The 13,099-nt window shown below is 39.6% G+C and overlaps 1 protein-coding gene across 1 annotated transcript in view; it reads left to right on the top strand.

Moving 5' to 3' along the window:
• Window positions 1-13,099, top strand: part of cacna1da (calcium channel, voltage-dependent, L type, alpha 1D subunit, a) — a 94,001-nt gene that overhangs the window by 72,534 nt on the left and 8,368 nt on the right. The window contains exons 32-43 of the mRNA XM_084734743.1: window positions 852-884; window positions 1,857-1,985; window positions 2,083-2,148; window positions 3,888-3,979; window positions 4,196-4,355; window positions 5,040-5,167; window positions 5,276-5,372; window positions 5,899-6,001; window positions 6,157-6,258; window positions 8,666-8,799; window positions 10,095-10,211; window positions 10,634-11,022. Coding sequence (XP_084590869.1) covers window positions 852-884; window positions 1,857-1,985; window positions 2,083-2,148; window positions 3,888-3,979; window positions 4,196-4,355; window positions 5,040-5,167; window positions 5,276-5,372; window positions 5,899-6,001; window positions 6,157-6,258; window positions 8,666-8,799; window positions 10,095-10,211; window positions 10,634-11,022 — 1,550 coding nt within the window. The remainder of the gene's footprint in view (window positions 1-851; window positions 885-1,856; window positions 1,986-2,082; window positions 2,149-3,887; window positions 3,980-4,195; window positions 4,356-5,039; window positions 5,168-5,275; window positions 5,373-5,898; window positions 6,002-6,156; window positions 6,259-8,665; window positions 8,800-10,094; window positions 10,212-10,633; window positions 11,023-13,099) is intronic.

Raw genomic sequence — 13,099 nt, 5'->3', positions numbered from 1 at the left:
GCCAATTTTTCTCTTGAAATGGTTAAAACACATTGTGCTGCTGACCCTGTCCACAGCAGTACATTGCTTTGCTTCCATGCCGGTGCTCCTCTCTGCATCTCCAAACTTGGGGCTAATCGACTGCTATCTACTGTAGGCAATACACTGACTATGGATAAGTGCTTCATAGAAAACCACTTGAAATGATTCAAACAATCCATTTAATGATGCACACAATGTATGCTTTTTTATATGTTGATGTGTACCTGCCTGACTCTGAAGTCTAAATGTTGATATACAGGAAAAACAATAATTACCAACTGTATGAGTCGAGGCTTTGTATGAAAAGGAGATGGTGCTTTTATCATGACATGAATTCATAACATTTGTTATGCCAGTCAGTTAGCTTATCATTAACATTGTCTAAAGCTCAACAAAGACATCTCAACCATACAATCCATTTAATCAGTCCATCAGTAATGACCATCACACCGGGGGAGTGATAAAGTTGTGTGCCAGTCTTTCATGTTGCTAAGTAATTAAGTAATTTCATGTTGTTCGTCAGTCTGACAAGTCCCACATAGAGAATGTTCAGCTGTAAACCTGTTGTGTAGCAGTCTTTTAAAGTGTTAAGATAATGTCTTATGTCTGTCATTATATTAAGTGTACATAGACAGTGATACATAAATGTCTGTCCTCGTCATAGTGAAACGATAAGACAGTTTTGTCCCGTCAATGAGAAGAGTAGTGACTCTGTTCTGTCTACGTCTTGACTGAGACTTTTCAAATGTAATGTTTACGTGTTTGGCCCCAATGTGTGTGAGACCTGCAGCCTCTGTGCAAGTCATTAACACAGGTCTTTGATTTTAAAGCCAACGGAGACTCCTCAGGTGGATGAACTGGGGGTAAGATGCTCCACGCCCCCCTTTAGGGCCATGTTTAGATCTGCATTTCTTTGTTTAGTATTTTTATGTTGTCTCCAACATCTCCTATGATCTATTGCTTATTTCTGTTTCATTTATTTTCTCATGGTAAGATTTCCATTCTCTGTATTCTTTTTCAGTTTTTCTCTCATTTGTTTTGTTTGATCATTTTGCATATATCCTCAAAAAAATTGCTTTCATTTTCCTAAATGTTTGGAGTTATTTCTAAGGAGAGTGTGTCACTCAAACGTGACGCTGTGTGTCCTGTTAGGTGGGAGCGGTTTAGGGCCGCTCCTCACGTTTGTACTGTTGACACAGCTACATGGTCTCTGCCACCATCTTTGAGTGGGGTAGTGACCCATGGATGACCCCTGGGATCAGGTCACTCAGCTCTGACCTGCTCTGTGAACCTCCCGGCCGACCCGTTCGGGTTGGCCCCACTGTGACTCCGCATGCAGTGACTCTGGACTGAGGGTGCCATGCTTGTGCAGATGTGTCCTGTCAAGTATGGCAAGGTTTTCTCCAGCATGCCTGCCTCCTTGCTTCCTCCCCTGTAGGTCTGTACAGTGACAGGGCTCCTGACAGTGCTTTGGACGCAGACTAACAGAAACATATCAGCTGCAGCTACACTGCTTAAGACACTCTCCTTCATTATATTTTGACCAGAAAATGTCAAAAGCAGCTATGTCAAAAACAGCTTTGGACATGCTGTGTAGAAAAACTATGCTTTGGACTTCTAATCGATAGGAAAACTAATTAATACTCAAATTCAATGCTCTAAACGTGCAGTTTTCCATGACATAAAGATGCAGTGCTGCTGTCTCGGCCCATATGTATCTGGCTCCGGGGTCTCAGTTCAGACCTCTTCATCCTGTAAAGCACAGCCAGATGCTCTGTGTCCACTATATACATTGCTGTCCTCCTGTCCTCTGACTCTGTACTGTGTCTCCACAGAACACGGAGGACAGTGCTCGCATCTCCATCACCTTCTTTCGTCTCTTTCGAGTCATGCGGTTAGTCAAGCTCCTCAGCAGAGGGGAGGGCATTCGCACCCTGCTTTGGACTTTCATCAAATCTTTCCAGGTGAGGCAGGCGTAGTACAACTATCTGATCAGTGACTGAGGGAAATATTAAAGTCACTCATATTAATCTGCTTTCTTTCCTTTCTTTTGCATAAAAGGCTCTGCCATATGTTGCTCTTCTGATCGCCATGCTGTTCTTCATCTACGCTGTCATTGGCATGCAGGTTGGTCAATAAATGTGACAGAAAATGGCTGTATTTGAATGGGTGTGCATAAGACTGAAAGACAGGTATCTTACCTGACTCCCCAACATAAACAGGAGAAGAGGGAAAAGTTAAAAACAAATGGGCTTCATGCCCTGCAGCTTCCAGGACTGCCTTCTTTTTTAGAAGGTATTTGTATTTTGAGAAGAGGACAAGTTAATCACAATGCCGGCTTTCACAAAACAGCACAATGCAGTTGGAATGGTTTGGACAGCGTGGTGCTGCCTGGTTGGGAGTCAGGAAACAGAGGAATGATGCTGATACTGGCAGGTGCCATTTTAAAGTAGACAGCCTCGGTCTCCAAGCCAATCAACAGCCAACACCGGCATGCTGGGGAAAAAACACAAACAAGAGAACAACATCATCCTCCGGCAAGGAGATGGAAACCAAGAACAAATCTTACTGCCATACAATACAAATTCCCTCGTGACCCGGGTCATGACACTGTTGTCATTATGTTTCATTAAAAAACAGCTTTTCTGGATGCACTCCGTTTAAAAAAAGTCTTAATAGCAATCTGAATTAATTACATTGTTTTTCTGGAGCTGATGAAGAGTTAATTAAGGCAGTGGTTCTCAACCAGATGGTTGTGAAGAATAAAATAACATAACATTGCTCTCAGCAATGTCAGCGCCTTAATGACATTCAACATAAGGGACAGGCACTCAAATTACAAAATACAGCTGGCCTCAAGGAATCTAACAGCTACCTATCTAATGGTTAAAACTGTTAAACAGCATATAAATGACACCTACCAACATAAAACACCATGTTCTGAACAAACACAAACACTAATAAAAATGAGAGCCGTATTTTAGGCTGGCAAATTTTTCCATATTACATCACCTGTACCGATAATATAATGAGTTTGGTAGCTTTCATATGCAGGGGTCATGAACACTAACCTGATTTTTTCGGGAAGTTGTGACTAAAAAATGTTGAGAACCACTGAAGCGAGGAGTGACACGTCTCACCTCCTTCTCATCTCTGTTGAATTGTTTGTGTGGCACTTTCCCCCGCCATGCTAGCAGCATCAGCATCTAGCTGACTCTGGCTGGACCGGACATCCCGGCTGGACGAGGACCAACTATAGTCTCCGAGACTGATGGTGGCCAGTTTGATGACAGGGAATACAGAACTAAGGTGGTTTTCTTGCTCCTGAGTTTGGCTCCTGGTACCCCTGGCTGAGTCACATAATTAGGTGACCACCTCCAAGGCTACTACTGTAGCTAATGCTAGCTAGAGATAACAGCAGACAGTGGTTAGCCTACTTTAGTAACAAGTAAATTAGCTAACTGCTGTCTGTCTATCAGATAACTCACCTTGGTGCTGTGCTCTTTTGTCAAACTGGCCTTAGAACTTATAATGACATCTTTATGACAAGTCCAAAATGTACCACTTTACTTGAAGTCAGTATTCATGACTCACTTCTAATAGTCTCATGACAGCCAGTGTCAAAACCAACCACATATGACAGTATAATGTGATGTTATAACATAGATTTTAACATTTTCTTTAAGTTTGGTAAGTCAAGTTGTCATGACAAAGCCATCTCAAACACTGTCAACTTTGTCTCAGAAATGTTCACGACAGTGTAATGATGGTCTTGTGCCCACTCCTTCGATTAAAGTGTCATCAAATGTCTTACCTGTGTTGATAAGGTCACACTTAAATTCATATGACCAATATTTGTGCTTCAGGTGTTTGGAAAGATTGCCATGGTGGACGGCACACACATCAACAGAAACAACAACTTCCAGACCTTCCCTCAGGCTGTGCTGCTTCTCTTCAGGTGTGAAGGGTTTTAGGAAACTGATCTACTGTGTTTTTACATTTTTGTGGGTTACTTGTTGAGGGATTTATTTGTGTCTGTCAGGTTCTTGACTTGTTCTACCTGCTTTTATCTTTCTCCTATTTTTCTTACTTTCTTACCATGTTAAAGGTAAAGGCCTGGTATATGTAAGACCATTTGGCAATAAACCTAATTCTGACCCTGTCTGTTCTCCAGATGTGCCACTGGAGAGGCGTGGCAGGAGATCATGTTGGCCTGCATGCCAGGGAAACTGTGCGACCCAGAGTCTGACTACAACCCCGGGGAGGAGATGACATGTGGCAGTGGATTTGCAATAGTTTACTTCATCACCTTCTACATGCTCTGCGCCTTCTTGGTACACACAAACATGAATCAGTGTTTGGCCTAGTAATAGTTCACTTTATAGTGTTCAGTTTTAGCCTCTGCATGCATGTCATTCCTACAGTATGATAAATGTACAATAACATAGCTCTACATATTCATATCATGTATAACTGAGACCCATGAAACTCTCCAGATATTCTGTTAACAACATGGCTCCCCATAATAAGACAGAATTTAACAAAGTGGTTTACAAAAACTGCCATAACTCAATATTAAAAGTGAAGTAAGAAATTATGGAAAAAGGTAGTCTCATTCCCAGGTCAGTCTGAGTGACCAACTCAAAGCATCAATATCTGATGACCTGGGAATGAGACTCAACAAGCAACCATTTTTCTCCATAATCTCTTAAGAGTAACAAGAAAGACAGAATCATCCTTTCCAATAAAGTACAATGTAATTGCTCACCATTAATGCCATAAAATGTATGTCTAATATTTTTATTTATTTATATTTATTTATTGATCTAGTCTGTAAAACTCACATTCATAGCCCTTTCTAAAGTGGCTGATAATCAATATTTACACTATAATTTTGTAGTTTACATTTATTTTAAGCTACTGCATAGATTGCTTCAGTTCAAAAAATGTTCTGTGCCAAGTGATTGTGCTTGACGGTGAACAAATGTAGGCATGTCAACTTTCTTGTGCCCCTCCAGATTATCAATTTGTTTGTGGCTGTCATCATGGACAACTTTGACTATCTAACACGTGATTGGTCGATTCTTGGTCCACACCACCTTGATGAATTCAAGAGAATTTGGTCAGAGTATGACCCAGAGGCAAAGTATGCGCTTTATTGCCTACAGTATCCAAAAGTATTTCACGTTCATGCTTCTGTGCAGTCATTTTACATAGATGGTTAACATCTTACATCTGTTTTGTTCTCACATAGGGGCAGAATTAAACATCTGGATGTTGTGACACTTCTCCGTCGTATCCAGCCTCCTCTCGGCTTCGGCAAACTGTGTCCACACAGAGTCGCATGCAAGGTCTCTTCTCATTGCTTCTTTTATTATCTAATTTGTAGGGATGTAACAATACCAAGACCTCAAGGTACAATAACACCATGATAAAAGGTCCATAATACGATGGTTATTGTTATATTAAAAAAAAAAAACACGAAATACGATGAATTTAGAACGCTTTTTATTAATTAATAAGTCTGATGTGTACAGCATAATTTATTTATATAAAATGTGTTTTTCCTTTTAACTTTAAGTGCTTCTGCTTTCCTTCTTCAATAAAATTGAATAAAAAAAATATATACTTCCATGGCTTAAGCACGTGCAAGAAATTGGCATGAATTGTCTTTGGCAAAAAAAACAAAAAAAAAACAAAAATCAAACAATTAATCATGTAATATCACAGGAGTTATTGTCACATTATTTTTTTTAATACCTTAGTATTGAATATATTGTTACATCCGTAGTCATTTACAAAATGCACACAGAATACTGATCATGAAGCCATCCTGTTCTACCATATTAAAAGCGTCTACCTTCTCTGCTCTTTCAGAGGCTGGTTGCCATGAACATGCCTCTGAACAGTGACGGCACTGTCATGTTCAATGCCACTTTGTTTGCCCTGGTGCGCACCGCCCTGAAGATCAAAACAGAAGGTATGAACCTCACTGTTCTGCTCCAAAAAAAGATTATCTGCTGATGCATTCACTCTTTGTTCTCTGTTACCTGTAATTATGAGCTTGGCTGGATTTAAAATGGCTGTGAACTGCAGTGCTGGTTTCTCAGGGACGTTTGTCTCTCTGTGGTGCAGGTAATCTAGAGCAGGCCAACGAAGAGCTGCGAGCCGTCATCAAGAAAATCTGGAAGAGAACCAGCATGAAGCTGCTGGATCAAGTCGTGCCCCCTGCTGGTGGTTAGTGGAATCAACCTGTGTCTATCCATGAAATCACACACAGTACACCTCGTAGTCCTTCTGTTACAGTTTGACACACACACCAGTAGAGCAGCTTGTACAGAATCACACACACACCATATGCTGCCCACATGCTGTTTGCATAAAATTACAGGAAGCTCCAAACTGCTTTTTCATAATTACTATATCCTGACATAAAAACTCCCATCACACACATAAAATCTCACACACAAGTAAAGCTATATCGTGCTGTTTCTGCTCTGCTCATCTTCTCCTGGTTGCCCCCTCAGCAGTGTCTTTCCTATCTATGTGTGTTCCTCCCTCCTGGCCTGGATGCTGATGGAGGCCACTGACTGTCCGCTGGGCTTTGGGCTTGCATGGCCTTGTAGACCACTGTGCAAGAGCATGCTCTGTCTTTCTCACTAATCTCTCTGTCTCTTGTTCCTTCTTTATCTGTCTCTCTTCTGTCTCTATTTCTCTCTGTTGTCTTAATCTCTGTCCTTCTCTCACTGCTTGAGCTTCCACAGCTTTTTCTTCTCACACTTTTATATCTCTGTATCCAAAACTCTGAGGCACTTCAGAATATTCTGAAGCAGTTCTGTTTTAGGGTGGTGGCATGGAACTAGTGTTGCCTCTCTCTCCGATCTCTGTCCCCAGCGTGCTTGTTCAAAGTGATTCAGACCCCTGCTTCAGAATGATTCTCACACACTCCTGCTAACACTCTTCAAATTAAAACAATACAAAAATACATGCAAAAACATGCCCACTCAAAGTTTAAAGTACTATATACGGGCTAGCACACATACATGAGAATAAACCGATGAATTTACACAAACATACTGACATGTATGACGCATACTGTAGATCTGCTTGCTTGCATGTGCTAAAGTAGCAAATTAAATTGCATTTTCCAACAGAAAAAAAGTTGTTTCTATACACTCACCAGGTGCCGTATTACAGAAACTTCCTAAGTTGCACATCCAACTTTTAGAGTTTTGTAACCATGGCAATTAGGGTTAGGACTTAATTTAGGAAAAAAAAACATTGCAGATGAGCAGTTCCTAAGATATGATGGTGATGAAGATGTGTATTGCACAAGCAAGGTTGGATGTTATCTAGTCCAATTTCAAATGTGATTACAATAACACAGAAAGTGTTATGTTTTTCTAAGGGCATGTTAATTAGGTTGGTCTTAGAAAAACATGTTTTGTGTCAACACAAAACATATCCTGTGTTCTTTAAATCTTTTTGTAAGAATCTTGAATTCAGTAAAAAAAAAAAAAAAAAAAAAAAAAAAAAAGAATACAGTAACAAAAAGGGAAAAAATGTGAAAGTCTGTTATAAATTTTAAGAAATATTGGGGAACTATGACTCCAGGGAGAAACCAGGAGAGGTCAATAAAAAATGTGAGTCTCCCTGGAAAATTGGGAAGGTTGGCAAGTATGACTCTGTCTGCTATCTTAGACCACCTAGTTTTAAATTTCCCACCAAAAAAAAAAAACATATTTGGATTTCTTTACTGATGCTACCAAGACCTCTAAGTCATCTGTCTTAAAGTTAAGTGTCTGTGGTTGTTTTTGCTCCATTTTTCTATGTTTCGGTGTACAGTATGTTACATATCAATGTGAAAAACCCATGGTTAATATGTTGTTTAGATCGACAATATGAGAAACGTAGCATTGGCTGTTAGGAAACAGACATAAAAGTTGATAAGCGATGTTAGATTGAGCATGTAGGAAGTAAGATAAGATTTTTATAGTTGCTTCTGTAATACCAAATTGGGCAAAATCCTATTTTAACTTAAGACTCAATATGAGAAGTTTCTGTAATACAGCCTCTGCCTCCAAACAAAAAATATTTTAGAAATTAAACCAAAGCAGTGTCAAAAGATGGCAGTTGTTTAAGATAAATGTTATTTTCTGTCCTCGTCATCAGTAGCCCAACATTAAGGAAAACAGGACAGAGAAGTTACAATATCAGTCACTCTCAGCATTAATGGATTGATATTATAGTATTACACAGATACTGTGTACTCAGTTTAAAATCAAACATACATATAGTGTAGAAGATCTCAGTTTTGATGCTCAAACACAACATGAAGATGTTGTAGCAAATATTTGATTTTCTGTTCTTTTTGAAACACAGCGAAGGATCTTTCAGGTGGTGCATACTGAGGTACAGTATATACACCATCAAGATGGATGTATATAATTTGGATTTAAAACATTTTTTGATTGATTGGGGTTGAAGAGTGCCTCACATGTCTGCGGTCCTAATGGACCCACAGTGTTTTTTTAAGGAGAACGGACGGTGGATGGGAGGAGAGGAGTCTCTCCTTCTCTCTCCCAGGGTGCTGTGTGTAGTGACCTGCTGACACAGGAAGCATTTGTGTGGTCTGTTCACTCAGATGATGAGGTAACCGTGGGGAAGTTCTATGCCACCTTCCTGATACAGGACTACTTTAGGAAATTCAAGAAACGTAAAGAGGAAGGCCTGGTGGGTGCTCACCCCTCCCAGAACAACACAGCTATCGCTCTGCAGGTGAGTCCCACAGTGTCTGTGTGTTACTTATTTATGAGAGAGAGAAGAGAGGTTGTCTGAAATCATGGATTTATGAACATTGTCTGTTAAATATGTCTTTGTGCATTTCATTCAGTTATCATTAATTGTGCTAATGTTATGGTTTATGATCCAGCAGGACATTCATGATCTTGGTGTACAGTATGAATCTGTGATTTATATGTTTCCAATGTGTGAAGTTGTTTTTTTGTGTCTCTGCATCTTTAAATATCATAGATGTTGATGTTAAGCGTGTGTCATCGTCTCCAGCCATCACTTCATGTGTTTTCTGTGCATCACGAGTCACTCATCCACTCATGAAATTCACATCCAAAGCTTGTTACCATTTCTGTTACCTTATGATCTACGATATATGGTTACAATATTGCTGCCTTCAAATGCAACTGATGAGCTTGTGATTACTACTTGAGAAGTGGTGAACATGATATGCTTGACATTCAAGTGGTTAAATCATGGGAACACTGCTGCTATGCAACAGCAAAATTGACGGCAGGACTGTGTTTAGAAGCCACAGAGGCTATAATTTAGCAAGCAGGCGAGCAGGTGATGTAACGCAAGAAATGCAAAGGCATATTGAAAAGATGCTGAGAATATCAGTATTTTCCCATTTTATTTTTTATAAAATCACTAAGAAAACATATATGACTGAAATTGTATACATATATTAACTTGCCATCCACTGAAAAATTAAGTTTATTGCCTCCGCCATTTCTGAGAACATCACCAAACACAACTGAGAGGTCATGAATACCACAAGAGGGGGACATTCATATGGATTACTCTCGTAAACACGGTAAACATGACCCCATTTGATGGCAGCAAAAATCCTCATATATCTTTGTCAGATAGTGAACATGACCAGCTTTTAGTTCATTTACAATGACATTTTTGTGTATCTTTTGTGCCAATTTGGTTAAGTACACCTACAAAGGGAAGGAAAGGATGGAAAATAATAATTTATCGCATTCACTCCAGCATATGTGAGACAAAGCACAGCTGGATGCTGCACAAGATATTTCCGCTAAGTAGTTCCCCCAGCAGGTTGCATTCAAGAGAGCACATCTGTCTGTCTGCGTGTTCTCATCTCCCACAGTCTGTCAGTACTGTAAATGTCAGGTGCATTACTCCAACACAGGTGTGTGTATGCCCAGTGTGTGTGGTGGTTGTGACTGTGCTGATGTCAGATTTCCTTCTGTTGAGTTGTGAGATGAAGGTCCCCGCTGTAGCGTTTAGTCCTCTTGTTGTCATGGTTACAGGCTGGCCTTCGCACGCTGCATGATATCGGGCCCGAAATTCGCCGAGCGATATCATGTGATCTGCAAGATGACGAGCTAGTAGACTTTATTCCAGAGGAAGACGAGGAAATTTATAGGGTAACTGATTTAATTTTACATGACAGGAGGAATGTTTGTGGCTAAAATTTAAATATTGTACATGTAAAGTTGCTTATTGGTGTTTTACATGGTAATGTACATATAAAAAAAAGCTAAAGTAAAAGTAAATGAAATATTAATCAGCTAAATATGAAGTATATGTACTATCTCTATCTATATATTGCTACTACACGTAGCTTTTTGTTCATTTTGGCTTCTTTTGTTTTTCTTCCATTTCAATTCAAACAAACTACAAACAATGCATTCATTTTGCTCTCATCATGTGCCATGAAATCAGCTTCTGAACTTCTTTTTGCTCATCTAATTTCTGAAAAGAAAACTTAACATCAATAGCACATTTGTTCTGCTGCCTTGTATGAAGTAGAAGCTCTGGTGGTTTTACTTTGAGCGTTCCTCCACAGCGTAACGGTGGACTCTTTGGTAACCATCTCATGAACGGTGGTCATCGGCGATCCAACGGCCATCAGACCAACGCCACACAGCGGCCTCTACAGGTGCAGCCACCTCCTCATTATGCCCACATGGAGCAGCCGGTGGGACGCCTGTCTCGAGCCAACGCCATGTCCCACCCCAATCACCATCATCACCACCACCACCATCACCACCGCCATCACAACTCCTATGGCAAGTCTCCCAAATCCACCAACATCAACCTCAACAATGCCAACGTGTCCAGTCTGCCCAATGGAGGACACCATCGTTACTATGAACACGCGCCTCCCAATGGCTACCCGGGTCTCCGCAGCACCTACTACGACTACGACAAGCCGCGGACACCCCAAGGTCAAAGGTATCTACATGCTGATTATCAGCCTGTTGATCTGCTGCAGAAATGGTTCAAATAATAGATGTAGAGTGAGATCTCTGAGCACATTTGGTTTTGTGGTGTGTTCTTGTCCCTGATCCTGTCAAATTTAGATAATACATATGAACTTAACATGTAAAGTGACATCACATCAAGGTATTTCCAACACAGTGATGACAGATTTTTTTTTGTAGAGCAAGTTGTTTTTAGCTTTAACACTGAAAGCAAGATATATCACTCGGTCAAGACTGCACATTCATGCGGAGAGAAATTATTTGTAGAACAGACATGCCAGATCTGTAGGGCAGTAATGACAAATTCATGTTACAATTAGTTTAATAAATGACAGCAGGGTCAAAAATTTAACGCAAACAATGATGAAAGAAAGAAATCCCTTCTATTTCTGAAGTCCAATATGCCACGAGTTTCTCTATGGTAAAATTATATAATTTGTTGAAGATCGTTCTTGTGTCTTTTAACTAAAAACATCGAATTTTTCTTTTTCTCATAGAATTAGTCATTTTGGGAACTAGGCTTATTTACTTTTTTGCAGGGAGTTTGATGAGAAGATAGATACCACTCATGTGCGTACTGAAGATATGAACCCACAGCAAGGAGATGGTTAGCCTAGCTTAGCATAAAAACAGGAAACAGGGAAAAGGTTAGCCAAGCTCTGACAGTAGGTAATAAAGTCCACCTAAAAGTAGGTGTCTGTGAATATTCTCAGTCATCCATGTCATGGTATTCGTATCAAGCTTTGTAGCAGGCAACTGGACTTGATAGAGTTCTATTCAAGAACTCTCTCAAGTCCAGTTGCCTGCTACAAACCTTGATACGAACACCTAAAAGTACATCTGAAAGCCATTAATTAACTCATTATATATCTTGTTACATTAGAGACTATCTGATTACCACTGTCTCCAGTCTTCCTGAGCAAGGCTTTCTCATAATTTACATGAAGAGATAAATAGTTAAGAGATAACTTAAAATAATAAATCGAAAATACTTCATAGGGCAGCATTTGACAGAAAAATTATCTAGATATGGATTATGATAAACATTCTATTTGACCTCCTCTTATAGAATTCGTCTGACATTTTGGGAAATAGGTTCACTTTTTTTGCCAAGAGTTGGTGAGAGATAAGAAGTCTGTATGGTAGCCTAAATATGATGCTACAGCCAGGAAACTGTTAGCCTAGCCTAGCATTAAGACTGCAACCAGGGGGAAATAGCCAGCCTGGCTCTGTTAAAAGGTAATTAAGTCCACCTAAAAGCACCTCTAAAGCTCATTAATTAATATGTTACATTTCTGTTTTTCCTAATTAGGAAGGTCTTCTAACAATAACTTATTATACTTGTGATGACATCAATGATAACATGTGACAGACAGTGTTAAGAGTTCAAAGTACCCAGCTATGGATTATGATAAACAATTTGACTCCTTCTTATAGAACTTGTCTAACATTTAGTCTGACATTTGCCAAGAGTTAGATGATAAGACTGATACCACGCTAATATATGTATGGTATTCTTAATATGAATCTACAGCTTCATATTAGCTAACATGTGATGGCAGTTTTAGGAGTTTCAAGATATCTAGATATGGATTAATGATTTCTCTGTAAGTGTTAGGCTGAAATTAGAATAGATAGATTTAAAAAATGTTCTCTTTTAATCCAGCTATCTTGGGCTGTATGATAGCAAATAACTGAGGAAACAACAAAAAAATGGTATTAGTTTCTTTGCCTTAAGTGCTTGTAGTAGAGAGAAGCTCTGTGGACATAATCTTTTGCATAAGTATTTTTTTTTCCCACTAACAGGACCCAGCTTCTTATCAAACCTTCTCATTTCACAAACCTTTATCATGAACCCTTCACTCCATAATGGATCACGAGCCTACTCTCATGCTGACAGTTAATTTCATAAGTGACCAATTGTACACTTATCTCCTGATTCACCATGCTCTGTTTAGTCAGCTGCTCCAGTGTTGGGTCTGGTTTTTCTCTTGTGCCCAATAAATTTGGGGGACAATTTCATTGCTGCCACTTTACTAAAGAGAAAT

Source organism: Lutjanus erythropterus, chromosome 2 (assembly GCF_056507025.1).
Source record: "Lutjanus erythropterus isolate fLutEry1 chromosome 2, fLutEry1.hap2, whole genome shotgun sequence".
Taxonomy (NCBI): domain Eukaryota; kingdom Metazoa; phylum Chordata; class Actinopteri; order Lutjaniformes; family Lutjanidae; genus Lutjanus; species Lutjanus erythropterus.
This window is presented reverse-complemented; position numbering and strand designations above follow the sequence as displayed.